Here is a 19295-nt window from a genome sequence, read left to right as displayed (position 1 = left end):
GCCGTGGATTTAGATGTTAGTGTTGTGTGGATGATCCCATTCTGTGATCTTTGTGTTACTAACACTGATGCTTTTACACTTTAGGACCCTCGAGACCTCTGCTGCTCAGCCGTCCTGATCGCTGCCTCCACTTTAACCAGAGGCTGTAACCTCTGATCATTTCACCTGCACCGGCAGTAAAACTCTTCTCCAGAACCAAACGTGCCATAAACCCATCACAGCTTCATCATCAGCTCAGTCTCAGCAACATGCAGACAACCGAGCAGCAGAAACTCTGCAGGGAACGTCTGAAGTCTGTTCTTCAGTTTTCCCAGCTCACTGTTTATTGAACATGAGACAGAAAAATAACTTCACCTTTAATGTGAAACTTTTATCGCCTGTGACATATTTGCAGGAAGTCTTCATGCTGTGATTTAGTGTCACAGCCATAAATATCACACAAGGTAAAAACTACAAGTCCCAGCATCCTCTGTGTTTAGGGCGGAGCAGTGAAAGTGAAAGTGTTGATCCTCCGAGCAGCAGGAGGAGGAAGGTGGAGCTGAGGCAGGTGAGTGTTAACATGAATATGTTTCTTCTTATGACATAAAATAATTCCACGCTGTTCGTGTCTGTGGGTGAAACGTGAGGCCGGTCGGCTCCTCTGAGCGCTGGTTTCCTGTAAGTAGAGAGGAAGTGAGTTTAGCTGAGAGAGCAGGAGGAGAGTGAGAGCTGTGCTGAGGCAGGTGAGTGTTAACACCGCTCTGACATTACTGTGTCTCTGTGGCGGGAACAACAGGCTCCGTCAGTGGAGGCAAAAATAATCAGACTTTGGTTTTTCAAAGGAAACTACTTTATGTTGGGAGAAGCCGCGCGCTGATTGGATAACGACTTGTCAATCTCAAGTTATTAGCCAATGAGCGCGCAGGTTCACAGTAAGACCCGCCCTTATCACGACGTCTTTTAAAACTAAAATGGCGACAGAAACTCTGTGAGTGGAGTTCAGGCTGACTTTAAACTGTTTGAGCCACTTCCTGTTCTCAGTCCCGGCGTCCTGATCACCGAGGTTTCTGTTGCTCTGATATCTGATATTGATTATATCGGTAAACAGGCTGTAGGCAGAAACATCAGGTCTGATCTGAAAATCCCTTCAGAAACAAACTTTGAGAGTTTTATGTCCGTGTGAGGCCGCACGCTGATTGGATAACCACCTGTCAGTCTCAGGGTATTAGCCAATGAGCGCGCAGATTCACAGTAAGACCTTCGTCATTTTTTAAACTAAAACATCGACAGTAAAACTGTAACGTGTCCTGTGATCTATAAACACTCTGTGATGAATAATCTGAAGTCACTTTGAGCCTGACAGTAGTTTCCTGTCACAGAGCAGAAGCTGCAGGCAGTTTTTGGCACCTTTATATTTAATTTATTCCAAAATAAATCAATAAAGGTAGAAAAGAACTCTCAGTGACATTAAAAATCTATTTTAAAGACAGATGTGACCAAGTGCAACAAATATAAGATGAGATGTTTACAGATATTTGAAGTATTGATCATATGTAGAACACAGAGCAGGTCCAATAACAGAGTCATCCTGCTCACAAACAGCAGTTTGGTTTCATGAGCTCACTTCCTGCAGTGATCCTCAGCTTCTCTCCAAAGGAGCCGTAACATGTGGGCTCCTCACCATGATGATGATCCCAAACACACTGAGTTCCTTCATCCACCTGATCATGTACTTATTAAATAATGTGATGGTTTTGGTGTTTTTTAAAGACTTTGAGCCTCTAAAATAACTGGTTTGGACTTTAGGGCCAAAGCTCCAACATTAGAAAGCCGTCAGTGTGATGCTTCCAGTACAACAGCTCCTCTGAGTGTGTGTGTTTACCTCTCAGACTAACTCCACCCTGACATCAAGAAGATGGAGGAAGAGGACGGAGCAGCATCTGCAGCATCCAGCTGTGTGTCTGTGAGGAGTGACGGGGTTACACAAACACCTCCACCTTACAGTCATGGACCTGCAGCAATAATGTAAGAACACTACTAACTTTATTAGTCATTTCAACATAACCATGACAGAATCATTGATCTGTGATTGGTTCAAACTGTTTGATCTGAGTTTGATTTTTATTGACTTGTTTTCTTGCTAAGATCTGAACTCTGTAAGTTTAAGTGAAGTCAGTGCAGCAGAATCAGAGAGAAGAGCTGAGAACAAACTGAGTTCATTCAGAGACAGAAAAAACTGGCTGATGATTGGCTGACCTGTCAGCGTTATGAGGCAGACACAATATCACAGAGGGATCAGCTGATCATATGGCTGTCAGAGAGAACTGATCAGTTATTGATGTTTGTGTTTGCAGAGGTCAGAGGTCACAGTCTCCAGCATCCAGCTGTGTGTCTGTGAGGAGTGACTCGTCCAGAAACAAACCTCCAGTCTTCAGTGATGAACCTGCAGCAACAATGTTCTTCAATCATGGAGCTCAGCTGACCATGTAAGAGAGCTGCTGACTCAGAGTTCAAAGGTTGTTTCTATAAATGTTCTGCCAGTGACATCATAACTTAACCTAACACTGGTCTGTGTATGAAGTATCATTTAGTGGCCGTTGTTAAAGTTGTATAATGATGATGCTAGTTTGGGGTGTATTTTCCTGCTGATGCAAATGCATCTACTTTGCCCTTTGTCTGGTGCTTTGGACAAAGACGTCCAATGAAACTCAGAACGATTAGTTATGTCTATAACTTCTGTTCCCTGAAGGAGAGGAACGAGGTACAACACATAAGTATGGGATATCACGCCCTCGCGTGTCCTGGCTGAAGAAACCTTTATTCACGCCTTTACGGCAGATGACGTGTGATGACACGCGCACGGCCCCGCCCGCACATATAGCCGCTGTCATCACAGTCATCCCTCAGTTCGATAGCCGCTCTTCACCGAGCCAACTGCTCAGTGGGGCCACCCTGTGTTGTACCTCGTTCCTCTCCTTCAGGGAACAGAAGTTATAGACATAACTAATCGTTCCCCTTCAGTCGATTCACTCGGTACAACACATAAGTATGGGACATATATACACGCCCCGCCGAGCAGCCACCGAACCGGAACGGGACCACCACATCCTTAGTGAGTGGTAGACCCAGCAGAAAGGACAGCCTGAGCCACCGAAGGGGCCGTAACGTCCAGCCGATAAAACCGCACAAAAGTGTGCGGCGACGCCCAACTAGCCGCTGCACAAATATCAGCCACAGGCACCCCTCTAAAAAGAGCCCACGAGGTCGCCATCCCCCTGGTGGAATGAGCTCCCACCCCGTGGGGCAACGCAAAACCTCTGGTGCCGTATGCCAGCGAGATAGCTTCTACAATCCAGTGGGACAGCCTCTGTTTGGACAGAGCTCTACCTCTATTCGGATTAGCGAAGCAGACAAACAGCTGGTCACATAAACGCACATCCCGAGTGCGCTCAATGTAGGTGCGTAGCGCACGCACCGGACAAAGAGAATGAGGCCAAAGCCTCATTCTGAGGCCAAAGCGAGAAGTAATGCGGTCTTATACGAAAGAAATTTCATATCCACAGACTCAACGGGTTCAAACGGTGGGCCACAAAGGGCCTCCAACACCAAAGACAAGTCCCAAGCAGGGACACTGGACTTAAGCACGGGCCTCAGCCGGCGAACCCCTTTCAGAAAACGCACGGCGAGGGGATGTGCACCTGGTGTCACCCCGTCAAAACCGATATGACAAGCAGATATAGCCGCTAAATAAACCTTGATTGTCGAAAACGAAAGGCCTTTATCCAGCAGCTCCTGCAGGAATGTCAAAACATCCACAATAGAGCACTGAAATGGGAGAGTGTGGCGGTCCTGGCACCATCGCTCGAAGGCTCGCCATTTGTAAGCGTACAAGCCTCTAGTAGACGAGGCTCTGGCGCTCTGAATTGTCGCTATCACACTAAGTGGCAAACCCTTAGCAACCAAGTTTAACCTCTCAGCAGGTAAGCATGAAGGCGCCACAGATCCGGGCGCGGATGAAACACTTCCCCTCCCGCCTGAGAGAGGAGATCCCTGCGGAGAGGAAGCTGCCAAGGACTTGCTGCAAGCAGGCTGATTATTTCCGCATACCACGACCTCGCGGGCCACCAAGGGGCCACCAGGATCAGAGAGAGGGAATGCCGACGCACCCTCTCCAGAACCGGAGATATCATTTCCACTGGGGGAAATGCATACAAGAGCACGTCTGGCCATTGGTGCGCTAGCGCGTCCAAGCCCAAGGGTGCATCGTGGTCGATTATGGAGAAGTACAGGGGGCAGTGAGTATTTACCCTGGAAGCAAAAAGATCTATTTGCGCCTCGCCAAATAGATCCCAAATCCGAGCCACTATCGAAGGGTGTAACCTCCATTCTCTCACCAGAGGACCCCCCCTGGAGAGAAGGTCCGGCCCCAGGTTCAGGTGGCCCGGGACATGGGTGGCTCTTAGAGTCAGAAAATGAACACTGCACCATAACAGCAGAGAGCGAGACAGCTGCAACAGGGGAAGAGAGCGTGTTCCTCCCTGCCTGTTTATGTAAGACACCACTGTTGAATTGTCCGTCCTGACTAAGACATGCTGGCCCTGCAGGACTGGACGGAAATGCTTTAGAGCTAAGAACACTGCTAACAGCTCTAAGTGGTTGATGTGCAGCTGGCGCTGAGCCGCGGACCAGATCCCTCTCACTGACGCACCCTCGCACAGCGCTCCCCACCCACTTAGGGAAGCATCCGTGGACACCACCTTGCGAAACAACACCCTTCCAATCCGAGAGCCCTGATGCAGTAGCCCGGGCTCCCTCCAAGGACGGAGAGCTAGCATGCAAGACGCGGTTACCGGCAGCCTCCTCTGGAGGTGACGCGAAGCACACAAGCGGTGAGAGAGAGTCCAGCGTTGAAACGCCCTCATTTTCAACAGCCCAAGTGGCACTACGGCGATCATAGATGCCATCATGCCCAACAAGCGCAATATCGTCTGGAAACGCAGTCTGCGTCCCAGCTGAAATTGAGCGAGGCAGCGATGAAACGCGGCCACTCTGTGCTCCGACAAACGTGCGCGGCTGGAAAGAGAGCATATTTCCAGACCGAGAAAAGTGATCTGTTGACCCGGGATTAGCGAGCTCTTTTGAAAGTTCACAGAGAACCCCAGTGTCTGAATGTGTGACAGAACCAGCGACAGCTGTGTCTCCGCCTGTTCTCCGGAGCGAGCTACGAGAGCCCAGTCGTCTAGGTAGGCCAAGATGCGGATGCCCCTCTCCCTGAGGGGCGCTAGCGCTGCCTCGGCACATTTCGTAAAGGTGCGGGGAGCGAGCGACAGCCCGAACGGCAGCACTAGGTATTCGTAGGCTACGCCCTCGAATGCAAACCTCAGAAACTGCCTGTGTTTCGGGTGTATAGCGACATGGAAATAAGCATCTGTCAGATCGATTGTCGCAAACCAATCTCCCGGGCCGACTGCACTCAAGAGCTGTCTGAGTGTTAGCATCTTGAACCTGTACGTTCGCAGATACGTGTTCAAGACTCGCAGGTCGAGGATGGGACGAAGCCCTCCCCCTTTTTTCGGAACGACAAAATAACGGCTGTACCAACCTTTGTCCGTCTCCGAAGCGGGGACCACTCGTATTGCTCTTTTCTGCAATAGCGCCCGTATTTCCTCTCTGAGTATCATGGCTGCCTCGGAGTTGACAATCGTGTTTACAACTCTTTGGAAACGAGGCGGCTTGACCCGGAACTGCAACCGGTAACCCATGGCAACGGTTTGCAGCACCCACGGAGAGGGGGCGCAAGCGCGCCACTGAGGGAAGTGAGCAGCCAGCCGGCTGACCTGCAGCACCGACGGCGGGGCGCCGTCGCCCCCCAGTGTGTCGGCAGGGGACGCAGTCCCCTGCATGACCTGGCTCATTTCGCCTGCAGGTTGAGCATTTGTGATTGTTTGAGAATAAACAACACTCTTTATTGATTGTAACATGGAAACATGTACATTCATACATTTTGTTGGATGCACCTTTTCTGGGGCACAACAACGAAAAACAGCGGGAACACTCGATGTGGTCGCTTGAACATTTAACACACCTGAACCGGGAGTTACCTGAGGCAATGTGTGTGCAGGGGTTTTGTGCTTGGGAGACAGCGATAGGAAAGTGCAGCGCCTTCTGGGGCTGACAACCTGAACAGAACTTAAGCGGCACCTCTTGTGCGGCAACAGAGGGGTAAAAACAGCGTCTCCCTGCTGCTGGACCCCTTCTCCACTCGAAGCCACGGCTAGGAGGGCTGAGGCTTCTTCCTCCTGGGCGTCGGGTCCCGTCGGGGGCCCGAGGGTGGGCCTTTGCCCCAGGCCGACTGGCGTGGAGCTCGGGCCGGAGGACGTGCTCTCGCCGGCGGCACACCCACTCCAGCAGTGGGCGCCGGTCTCTTGCCAGCCGTCAGAGGAGCGGCGGGCCTGTGAGAGCTAGCTGTGGGCTTGGGCTGGGGCTGGCGTCTGGGGATGATGTCGCGCAGAGCTTCCGTCTGCTTCTTCCTCAGATCGAATCTAGCCTGAATGGCTTCAAGTGAATGTCCGAATAACCCAGCCGCAGACACTGGTGCGTCCAGATACACAGCTCTGTCCCTATCCGGGACGTCGGAGAGGGTCAGCCACAGGTGCCTCTGAGCCACTACTGTCGAAGCCATCCCTCTGCCCAGGGAGAGCGCTGCACAGCGAGACGCACGGAGGATGTAATCCGTGGTGACTCTGACCTCGTTAAGAAGAGGTGACAGCGGGCTGTCATCAGGAACCAGCGATCCAAGCTCCGCCAGGCACATTGCCTGGTACGTCTGGAGCATGGTGACGGAGCTCATGGCGCGAGCAGTGCCGGCCTGAGCCCGATAAATCTTCTCCAGCTGCGAGGCCGAGAATCTGCAGTGCTTGGACGGCAGAGTTGCGGGGCCACCGACACCATGGTTATGGGACGGGGCCAGATAAGCAGCCAGAGACGGCTCCATAGGGGGTGGGTTAGCTAAGCCAGCTCCCTCGGCGCCGTCCAATTCCATGTACTGTCCATAGCCGGGCACAGTGACGCGGGTAGACAGAGGTTTGTCCCATGACGCTGTTAGCTCGCAGAGAAAGTCTGGGAACATGGGAAGGCAGTTTTTGGCCGTTGCGGGCTCCGGTGGGAGGAAAAACCCCGCGAACCGCGACGGCTTCCGAGCTGGTGGAGGAGAGGGCCAGTCCACCTGCAGCTTCTCAGCAGCACGGCGAAACAGGGAGAAAAGAGAGGTGTCATCGTGGCCGACCGGCGCAGCAGCGGCGGCACATTGGGCCGACAATGAGCTCTCCTGCTCATCCTCCGACAAACCATGGATGTCCAGGCCGATGTCCAGCACGTCATCGTCTTCCTGGGGAGCGCTGGCGGGCTTCAACCCAGGCTGAAGCCCGTCAGCGCCCCTGCATGGTTCCGGCCCGTCATCGGCTAACCCGTCAACGTATTCCATGTGGTCAGCCCAGCTAATCGCGGGGACATCGACCGGAAAATCCTCGTCTTCGGACTCGGACGAAGCCGGGGCTCCAGACTCGGAAAGAAGAGGGTCATGCCGTGCGACAGCCGAGCGTCCCAGCACTCTTTCCACAAACGTCACCCGTCTTTCCAGGGTCGAGCGCCGGAGCTGGCGACAAAACGCACAAGCTTCGGGCTCCGTCAACGCTCTCCTAGCGTGGACGATCCCCAGGCAGACAGGGCAGGCATCGTGCTGGTCGCTGTCGTGCAAAGAGAAACCGCATCCCTGAGGACAGGGGCGAACAGAAGATTTCTGCTTTGCTCGCTTCGGTTTGGAGTCCATTCCAAAACGCAAAGCGAAACGCTGCACAAGAAAAACTTGAAAATAGCGCTCCGCGGGCAGCCTACGCACCAGCTGGGCGGTGGAGGCTAACACCAACAGGGGCAGTTAAGCTAAGTTCAAGTTGGCAGACAACGGAGCTAACTAGCAGCAGCTAGCTAGCCCAACTCAGCAGAGGTGTTCTCAGCGAGGTGAAGAGCGTAAGAACTGAGGGATGACTGTGATGACAGCGGCTATATGTGCGGGCGGGGCCGTGCGCGTGTCATCACACGTCATCTGCCGTAAAGGCGTGAATAAAGGTTTCTTCAGCCAGGACACGCGAGGGCGTGATATCCCATACTTATGTGTTGTACCGAGTGAATCGACTGAAGGGGAACAACACCGTTTGCACCACCAGCAGGCAGAGGAAGTGGCTGACATCCAGAAATCCTACCAGTGGCTGAACAAAGCTGGACTGAAAGACAGCACAGAGGCACTAATCATGGCAGCACAGGAACAAGCTCCGAGCACAAGACCCATAGAGCCCGGGGTCTACATGGCTCTTTTTGGGGGGGTTGTGTTGTATTAATAGTGACTTTGTTTCTTTGGACCAAAATATTTAGTTTTTCAGTTCAGTTGCAACATTGACTAACACTAATGCAGGGGTCGGCAACCTGCGGCTCTTTAGTCCTTACAGTGCGGCTCCTCGTGGTTTGGGAAAATAAATTAGAAGTATTTAGCTGAAGTGTATTTTATTTATGTTCTTTTTTAACTTGTAGTTCTAAATTGGAAGATTATTGTGATATTGAAATATAAAAATAAAATTATATTTTTTATTTTTTCATCGTTCAAATAAGCGTCACACTCGTGGAAGCCGGTGTACCCGCCGAAACGCCGTGCATTTATCGAGACTTTCAGCCCCAGGTAGGCCAATTATGGATCTTTGGATCCACATTATGTCAGCAGCTGTTCTCCACCGTGAACTATGTTAAAAACAAACACCGCTCACGCCTCACAGACGACAGCTTACAGTCCTGTAAAGATGAAAGTGACTTCGTACAGCCCCGACCTGCAGACGCTGTGCGCAGAGGTTCAGGAGCAGAAGTCCCGTTGTAAACATATCACGGCAGACCCGACGATGTTTGCATGAACACGCTTTTCAGCTTCTCTTTATTGACCACTTTTCACACACGGTTGCTGTACACACACAGCCGGCTGTAGCTTTGCAGCTCACAGCCCGACACACACCAACACAACAGCACAGACGTTAGGCGCGAGGCGTGATTGCGGGTGCCCCTCAGGTGCGTCCGCCTCCCCTGCAGCGGCGCTGCAGACCACGCCCCGCCACACACATTAACCAGGTAAAATACATATTTAGGCAGAATTTTGCAAATATCTATTTTTCATCTTTCAGCAGCATAGAGCTTTTTTTCCAATTATTTTTTAAAAGTCAGGTCAAGGCTCCAAAAGCCCAAAGGAGATATAAGGGTGGCGGCTCACAGCAGTTTTTGTTTGCTACATCATTTTAGTTCAGCTGGGTGTCTTTCCTTTGGTTATATTTCTTTAAGAGTTCAAATGTGTTCATTACATAAATAACATGTAATTTTCTCTGTAGCACTTCATGGATTTCATAAGCAACACACCTTAGTTGTTCACACAAAGCATAAAGGTAAAAATCAGTATTACAGTGTTATCTTCATTCTAGATGTCAAAAAGTATTTGCGGCTCCCAGTGTTTTCTTTTGCGTGGAAACTGGCTCCAAATGGCTCTTTGGGTCCTGAAGGTTGCTGACCTCTGACCTAATGGTATATTTGTTTTAGCTGGATCGTTCTATAAAAACATGAATCAAATCTGAGAAAAGTTTCCACCTGACCTGTTGAATGTTATTGAAGCCAGAAGTTTGCCTTCATACTGTGTTTCTTGCATGCCTTTTGTGGTGTACTAATTGATGTGAAATGAATGCAATGTGGTTGTATTTGCAGAGGTCAGAGGTCACAGTCTCCAGTATCCAGCTGTGTGTCTGTGAGGAGTGACAGGTCCAAAGAAATAGATCCTCCATATTTCAGTCATGAACCTGCAGCAACAATGAACTTCATTCATGGAGCTCAGCTGACCATGTAAGAGAGCTGCTGACTCGTTTACGGGTGTTTGAAATTCTGTGACCACTTTGTAATTTTAGTTTATATTTTTAAAGTGTTTTTATTTGTAGTTGCCTGTATTTTTATTACACTGTGTGTAACGTGGTGGTTTATGCTGTTTGGGATTGTTTTGGTGTATTTGTGTCAGAACATCAGATAAATGATTTCATCACATTTTAAAAGAAAGTATCAGGATAATAATCTGAACTGAGTCATCAGAAACAGAAAGATGGTCTCAACAGGCCACTGAGCTGATCTCCAAAGAAATGCAGAAGATTGAAGAGTCCGAGGCTGTTTATTTGTCACAGGCATCGTCATACACGTACAACACAGTGAAATGTGCTGAGCTGCTCCTGTGACTGGACAAAACATTATAAACAATCATTAAATGAAATAATGAAACATTGTGCAGATGTAATGTTAAAGTGCTTTGTGCCACATTAGCACAGCATGTACTGACAGAGCAGTGCAAGCAGAACAAAGCAAATGAGCAAAGTGATGTAAACAGAGTAACTGAACAGAGTGAGCAGAGTAATATCAGCAGTAATGAAGCAGCAGGATCAGTGTAGCAGCGTGTGACGTCATAATGAATCAGACATGATCTGAAATATGACAGGTGAGACAAGAACATGATGTAAGGTCCTGTTTAAACCCTGATGGTGATGCTATGAGGGGAGCATGTTCTGATTTAGGACTTGGATGGTCTGAGGATAGAAGCTCCTCTCTGTTTGTGTCCTGATGGTGCAGAAGCTTCTGCCTGATTGTAGAAGGAGCTGAAGCCAGCATCATCCCAGAGGTGAAGCTCCTCTGTGTGCAGACCTGAGGTCAGATTCCTCCAGGCTGATGTTCAGGATCTACAGAAACGTGTGGTTGTAGTTATTGCTGCACTGTGTGCTGACAGCAGATACTCAGAACAAAGCGCTGCACACGTGTTCTTTACAAACATCTGTACATATCAAATATGGATCATGGCAGTGAATGAACACGTTTCTGTCATTTGTTTCATTGGCTTCTTTTTTCTGCCTGTGTTCATGTGATTAATGTCTAACACATAAACAGGTTTGTAATCAAACATCACATCATCAGGGAGGCATCATGAAACAAAGTTACTGCTGGAGGCTGAACTCAATTTGGTGGCAATGTTCAAAAATATCACTCAGATCATTTCAAAGCTTTTAGTTCTTCTTCTTCACTTCTGTAAAATAATAGAAAGGAAATCAGAACCCAGAAGTTCACTTCCTGATGACTGAACTCTTTCAAAATAAAGCTGAAAGCTCTGAATGTGACACCGCTGCTCCACCACAGTTTTTAGAGGAGGTCAAAGGTCAGTTGAAAGTGATGGATCCCAAACTTCCAGTACATCCAGTGAAGGACATAATCAGCTCTGTGATGAAGGCTTTTACTGTGGAGTTTGTAGGCTGATCACTCTGTGTTTAATAAGACAGGCAGGAACAGCAAAGGAAACTTGGATTCTGAACTCAAACACAAGTTTCTCCACTTTGACTTTTCTCTGTGACCATCAGAGCTTCTGCACAGTGTCATCAAATCTGGATGTTTGTCACTGACAGTCAATGATTTTAGTGATAAAGAAATGTGTTCACAGAGGGAGGAAGAGGAAGAGGAGTGGTGTCTGTGAGGAGGAGCAGCCGTCCTGCTGTGCTTTGTGTCAGGACGTCCTGAAGGATCCAGTCTCTACCAGCTGTGGACACTGGTTCTGCAGACAGTGCATCTCCTCATACTGGGACCAGTCTGCTTCATCAGGAGACTGGTCCTGTCCCCAGTGTGGAGAAAGATCCAGAAGCAGAGCTGGACTGCAGACAGCCAGTCAGAGCAGCTGTGTACAAAGTAAGACTGAACATCTGTCTGCTGATGGACTCATTTCTGAAAACTGGACTTCTTGTTGTTGTTCAGACATTGAAGAGTTTTCTTTCTGTTTTTCTTTCTTTCAGCAGATGTTGGTCTGCAGGAGGTTTTAGATGAACATAAGATCAGTCTGAGGAGGAGATGTGAACGTGTGACTGAAGGAAGTGATGAAACAGGAAGTAGAACCCTCCTCAACAGGATCTACACTGAGCTCTACATCACAGAGGGACAGAGTGAAGAGGTTCATAGCCAACATGAGGTGAGGCAGCTGGAGACAGCTTCCAAGATGGACGCCCTCCATGACACTCCAATCAGGTGCCAGGACATCTTTAAAGCCTTACCTGACCAACAGAGACCCATCAGAGTGGTTCTGACCAACGGCGTGGCTGGTGTTGGAAAAACCTTCTCAGTGCAGAAGTTCACTCTGGACTGGGCAGAGGGCTTGGAGAACCAACATGTCAGTGTGGTGGTTCTGCTTTCATTCAGGGAGCTGAACCTGATCAGAGATGAGCAGTACAGTCTTCTGGAGCTGCTCCATGTTTTCCATCCAACACTACAGAAGGTCACAGCAGAGAAGCTGGCTGTCTCTCAGCTTTTGTTCATCTTTGACGGCCTGGATGAAAGCAGACTTTCATTGGATTTCACCAACAGGAAGCTGCTGTCTGATGTCACACAGAAGTCATCAGTCAGCCAGCTGCTGACAAACCTCATCCAGGGGAATCTGCTTCCCTCGGCTCTCGTCTGGATAACTTCCCGACCTGCAGCGGCCAATCAGATCCCTCCTACATGTGTTGACAGGCTAACAGAAGTACGAGGCTTCACTGACGCCCAGAAGGAGGAGTACTTCAGGAGGAGATTCAGTGATGAAGAGCTGTCCAGCAGAATTATCTCCCACATGAAGACATCCAGGAGCCTCCACATCATGTGTAGAATCCCAGTCTTCTGCTGGATCACTGCTACAGTTCTGGAGCACATGTTGACTACAGAGCAGAGAGGAGAGCTGCCCAAGACCCTGACTGACATGTACTCACACTTCCTGCTGGTTCAGACAAAGAGGAAGAAGAACAAGTACCACGAGGGACATGAGACGAGTCCACAGGAGCTGACGGAGGCTGACAGGGAAGTTCTTCTGAAGCTGGGGAGGCTGGCGTTTGAACATCTGGAGAAAGGAAACATCATGTTCTACCAAGAAGACCTGGAGCAGTGTGGTCTGGATGTGACAGAGGCCTCGGTGTACTCAGGAGTTTGTACAGAGATCTTCAAAAGAGAGTGTGTGATCTTCCAGAAACCAGTCTACTGCTTTGTTCATCTGAGCATCCAGGAGTTTCTGGCTGCAGTCTACATGTTCCACTGTTTCACCAACAGGAAGACAGAGGTGCTGAAGAACTTCCTGGGAAAAAAATACAACGAGTCCTCTCTGGATGATTTCCTTAAACGAGCCATGGAGAAATCCCTCCAGAGTAAAAATGGCCACCTGGACCTGTTTGTTCGCTTCCTTCATGGCCTCTGTCTGGAGTCCAACCAGAGACTCTTAGGAGGTCTGCTGGGTCAGACAGAGAACAGTCCAGAAACCATCCAGAGAGTCATCAAGAACCTGAAGAATAACAAGAAGTTTAATTCCTGTCCTGACAGAAACATCAACATCTTCCACTGTCTGATGGAGATGAACGACCTTTCAGTACATCAGGAGATCCAAGAGTTCCTGAAGTCAAAGAAAAGGTCAAAGGACCTCTCTATGATCCACTGCTCAGCTCTGGCCTTCATGCTGCAGATGTCAGAGGAGGTTCTGGATGAGTTGGACCTGCAGAAGTACAAAGCTTCAAATGAGGGACGACTGAGACTGATTCCAGCTGTGAGGAACTGCAGAAAGGCTCGGTGAGTCCAGATGTGATCATTAACATCACTGATCAGTGTCGGTTAATAGTTTAATCTTTAAATTAAAAACACAGTCCTTGGTTATAAAGTGCTTTACAAACACCAACGTCACGGCTAACAGCTGGATTCTCCTGTTTCAGTGCAGCTAGCCAAACAACAAAGAGCCACTTGCTGCTAAAGACAGAGTGAAAGTGGACGGTATATCCTCCATTCTTCATGTAAAACACATGCAATGAATTGTAATGCACCATCTGTGTTTACCTTCATGCAGTTTCCTCTTTATGGTAGACTTGGATATTTAAATGTTTACCTCCTGGAGAGTCTTGTTCACTTGATTAGTTTTTGTGAAGGGGATTCTCCTCACCCCGTCTCCAAGGGAGACACCAGCTACCCTTCAGAGAAAATGTATTTGCCCCACTTGTAACCACGATCTGGTTCTTCCAGTCACTGCCCACAGCTCGTGACCATAGGTGAGGGCAGGGACGTAGATCGACCGGTAAATTTAGAGCTTCGCTGTCACGCTCAGCTCTCTCTCTCTTCACCACGACAGACCGGTACAGCGTCCACCTCACTGTTACCGCAGCAACAGTCTGTCTGTTGATTCCTGCTCCCCTCCCCCTTCTTTACACGACCCTGAGATACTCAGACTCCTCCACCTGGGGCAGGAACTTGTCTGTGACCCAGAGTGGGCACTCCACCCTTTCCCAGCTGAGGACCATGATGCTGATCCTCATTTACATGGCTTCACACTCTGCTGAGAACAGCTCCACTGTGAGCTGGAGGCCATCACCTGATGAAGCCAACAGAGCCACATCCTCTGTAAAAACAGAGACGAGACTCTGACACCACACAAGTGGAATATAAGGTCAGAGGTCAGCTAATACCTAATATGGTAATCCTGAGCTAACAGGAAAGGGAAATGCAGTGAAGAAATGGATTTTCAAATGAGGAGTGGAATCACCATTTTAAATGTACAAAGTAAATCTTTGATTTTATTTTTTAAAAGATTTTTAAAATCTTTTTAAAAATTGGAATTCAAAAATGTTTTTTAAAATGAAATAAATTTACTCGTGTTTTATTGCACAATTTATTAATGAAGCATGAAATGTATTTTGATGTGTTTTGACTCTTCTGATCCTCCATAATATTGAGATTGTATAGAAGTTTTCAACATTTGCCAGATTTAGGATTATACTGTACACTATTATTAGTATAGTATGTAACACATGGGGACACTAAAGCAGTCGCACCAGAATGTCCTACTAAAAAGAAAGATTCTTTAAAATACAAGCGAGTCAGACACCCAGGGCACAGAGATGAAGCAGGTCTGATCAGGAACAGTTTATTACTGGGCCAGGGAGCACAAATAAAAACACCCTTAAAATGTACGTAATACAATGTTGTCAATTTAGTAAAACTAAATAAAACAATCCTAGAACCCGTAAAACTACCATTTTCTACATTCACTAACAAACCCCTGCTATAATTATGCCACATGTTCATTATGGGTCCATCAGCAGGCTTTAGAGCAGAGTCCACGCCAGCCCCGTCTTCGGCAGACAAGGAAGAGCCTCCCATCTTGTCCTTCCACTGGCCCATCATATCCCAGCCCAGCTTGCGTTCTGCACCCGAATCCATCATGTGACCACCGCCACAGCTCCCCTTGCATCGGTGTCCTGTAAAATAACAGATAGTAAACCTCTGCCCTGCTGCCAATCACACGCGTTGTCTCCTACTGTTGCCGTTCCATGAGGTCAGGACTGGGTCGCCGTGTCACGCTGGCCATCTAGCATTAGCCTTCCAGTCTTGGGCTTCTCTCCTTCAGTGCTCAGCTAGCCTGCTTTTAAAAGGTCTTTACACAGCTGATAGGCCACCTCTGGACACACCCATGCCTCAGCAGGTGGTCCCCATCAGCTAATTTGTCCCATGTGTAGCCAGTCCACAGTGGATTAAAAACTGTGTCACATAAAACACTAAAGCCCATGCAATAGAAACAGAATAAAACAATGCAAATAAAATGTCACTCATAAATAAACACTAAAAATCAGAATAAAAACAATATACAAGATAAATACAAATTTCCACTGTGTGACATCCCCCCATATTTTAACTGTGACAGTCCCTGTCACAACATTCAGGTGTTCTGTCCAGGAGGGTGGCTGAACAACACTTGGCCTTGCTGGCTACTGTGTCTCTGGTAGTCCCTTCTTTACACATAACACATGAAACATCAGCAATAATCTGCTACCAACGAGTTCCTTTGAATGCATCCTAGAAAAGTTACAGCATAGGTGAGTTATACAGTCCAATTGCCACATCCAGGTAACCTGCTGTTCTTCCATTTCGTGACCACATAGCATAGCTAATGTATGGGATTATCAGAACACTGACTCCTCTCAGCTCAGCTCCTCTGATATCCCTTGTGGATGAACACTACTCATGAATACTCACGTGGCAATAAAACGTCTTTTCTGTACACCCCTTGCTCACAACCCTCAACAAGGGTAGCTGATTTAAACACTTAGCATTCTATCATCGATATCTGTACCCCAGGTACTGAACACTGCTCCCAAACTTGTATCCTGTCGACAAACGCCAAAATTATGTAGCCGCTAAGACTGGTGGACCTAAATCTTCACCTCCAAGTCCGTTCACATACAAGAGGAAGGGGAGCAAGCGGGTCAGCGCTCAGGGCACAGAAACTAAGCTGGCTTTGAACACACACCATTTATTTCCATAAAAAACACAGCCAGAATCACAAATACAAGTTAAAATCTCCCGTATACAATAAAAAGAGTGTTCTCAATGCGCTAAAAACCCTGCCGGCAGAAATAACTATACACTATTAAAACATGGCTAAAAAAATGTTTTCCATATGCTAACATTACCCTCCCACAGTCCCATAATCCCACAGTACAGCCACACGCGGGCGAATGTGCCTTATCTGAAACAGGAGAGGAATTTCTCTTCCGGGATGGAAACCACGCCGGCCAGAAGAACAAGGAGGGGGCTCCTGTCGCAGACCTGTCTCCTCCTGACAGCGCGTCGCCGCACAGTCTCGCCCCACTCCACACCTGCACACGGCCTCCCTCGTCTCACCGTCAGATGCAGGCAGAGGGGCATCCCTGCCCTGTCGTGAATTGCGGCCATCGCCACCCACTGTTGCTGTTCCTGCCGTTGGGACTGGATCGCCGAACGACTCGCGGCGCCCCACAGTCAGGCAGCAGTTCCTTCAACACACGTGCGGGCTTACACGCGTTCCTTTTTCTCCTGCTCACCTTTCGTGCGTCGCTCCTCTCGTCTCTGCGCTCACCATCCCCTTTAACAGGTCAATCTGGCAGCTGATAGGCCACCTTGGGGAACGCCCCCATCTGTTTAGTCCTCAGTGGATTAAAGGAATATGGTACAACATTAACACACATAATATAAGTATGAGGATAAAACCATGCAATATAAATATCAATAAACAAACATGCAATATAAATATCACAATAAAATCATGCAAATAAAATCAACACTATGTACCAATACACAGATTGATAAAACATAAAAACACAAATTTCCACTGTGTGACAAGTATACTACTATACTAATAACAGTGTATAGTATACTATTGTACTATACACTATTATTAGTATAGTATACTATTGTACTATACACTATTATTAGTATAGTATACTATTGTACTATACACTATTATTAGTATAGTATATTTTAACAGGGAATCTTGATCCTGTTACATTTGAGCTCTGTTGAGCTTCTTGAATTGTCACCTTCAGTTCCTTTCATTTACTCTTCCAGTGTCTTTGGTTTAAATGTGTTTACCCTGATAACTGCATATGAAACAGTTCACCTCTTGTCACTCACTATTATCTGTTTGCCATAAAAGTGTTGGTGATGTGTTGGGAGAATCATTATCTTCAGTCTCTTCGTATAAACATAGTGAGGCAAAGATGTGGGTCGTGGTCCCTGATAATCAGACGTGTCTGTGTTCTGTTACATGTGACGTTAGAGAGGTTTTAGTGGAGATAAAAACAGGACCAACATCACTCGTGACTGCTTTCCTGTCTTCACAGTGTGTTTACTGTTGGAGCTCGTCCTCCTGTTGCATCTGTCACAGCTGTTACGCTCCTCTGTGACTCCTCCTCTACCTGCTGTGACACTGCAGGAGTTTTTGGTCATGGCGTGTGAATAACTGCCGAGGTCGGCTAGGACGACGACACCACTCGTTGTCAGACCCTGTCACGCTGTCTGGAGTCCAGTGTACAGTCCTTGGCGTTGCACATTTGAATATGTTTTAGCTGAGACTGTAGTGGGCACTCTTTAAATGTCGGGTCAGTTTGTCACGTTAGAGCCTATTTGTGCCTGTTAGTGCTGCGATGACTTCAGACCGAGCTGACTGAGGGGTCTAAGCTCATGATGCCACCAGCAACACCCGGGTCATGCTGCAGAGTTTTCAAACCCGACATAATTTACTCAGGTTATATCAGGTGATCTAAGAAAGGCCGCTTAGAAAGAAAAGCGAGTGCACTGCTTTAAGTTTCTTGAAGATGTTTAATCTGAACATTCAGCTTCTTCACTTCTAAAAGCAAAAAGTGGAGAGTCCCAGATTTTAATCCTAGTGGGAGTGTCCCTTAAGAGGGTCGCTGACCAACTATTGATCATGTGGCTCATCACATGAGCCAAGCTGTGAAAAAGGGTGTGGGTGATTATCAGCAGAGGTTTCGAGAGATGAAACGTCTTCAAGAAACTTAAAGAAGTCACTTTTCTTTCCAGGCTCCTTAGATTACCATGACTGTATGATGAGAACCTGCACAGACATATCAGGTGAAGGTTTCAGTGTTTTGGTTCAGTTTAATGTAAAAATGGAGATGAAACACATATAAAGGCTGGTTTACACCACTGAGCCCTGCTCTAAAACACTGACACAGATCTGTCTGTGAAGCTGGCTTTAACAAATAAGAGCTTCAAGTTTTAAAAACATATTTAGCGCCAAACTGTCCACTTTACTGTCTGTAGCAGGAAGTGGCTGTTTGGCACTGAAACGGGAGAATCCAGCTGTTAGCCGTGATGTTGTGTTTGTAAAGCTCTTCATAAACGAGGACTGTGGAGGAGGAGCGCCTGTGTGAGTCAGGTGGTTCACCGGCCGAGTGTGTCAGCGGCAGAAACAGCTGATCAGCGCCGTTTTATGCAGTAAAATAATCTTTCTGTTCCCAAACACATCCACACAGTTTACAGCATAACAGCCCACTACATGCACATCTCACCACAAACATGCATAAACTTAAACATGAAATATGTCCTGTACCTGTGTGACCTCTTTAAGTAACTCACAGAATATCAACACTAACGCCACAAGTTTGTTGGTATTTTAACATTTTAACCATTGATTTTGAATTAAAACCAACAGTTAAAATATTTTTGCACCAGAGGAAAGAGCAGCAGAAATATTAAGACGGATAAATCGTTCTGTCTTCAGTCTCCATGAACAGCATCAACATCCTCTGGTGAAATTTCTCTTTCCTCCTTAAAATATATTAAATGTCAGTTTAATTCCAGATTAATGGTTAAAACATGTATTTCACATATGAACATGAGGAAATAAAGAAAAGTGACTGATTCAGTTCCATATATGC

General features: G+C 47.6%; 1 protein-coding gene across 1 annotated transcript in view; it reads left to right on the top strand.

Annotated features, from left to right (window-relative positions):
• The first annotated feature begins 7177 nt into the window (after positions 1-7177).
• Positions 7178-19295, top strand: part of LOC120733230 (ribonuclease inhibitor-like) — a 28252-nt gene continuing 16134 nt past the window's right edge. The window contains exons 1-2 of the mRNA XM_040031262.1: positions 7178-7182; positions 13150-13659. Of these exons, the coding sequence (XP_039887196.1) occupies positions 13226-13659 (434 nt within the window). The 5' untranslated portion in view covers positions 7178-7182; positions 13150-13225. The remainder of the gene's footprint in view (positions 7183-13149; positions 13660-19295) is intronic.

The sequence above is a fragment of the Simochromis diagramma genome, unplaced genomic scaffold (genome assembly GCF_900408965.1).
Source record: "Simochromis diagramma unplaced genomic scaffold, fSimDia1.1 OVJJ01000235.1, whole genome shotgun sequence".
Classification (NCBI taxonomy): domain Eukaryota; kingdom Metazoa; phylum Chordata; class Actinopteri; order Cichliformes; family Cichlidae; genus Simochromis; species Simochromis diagramma.
Note: the sequence above shows the minus strand (reverse complement) of the source record. Positions and strands in the feature narration are given on the sequence as shown.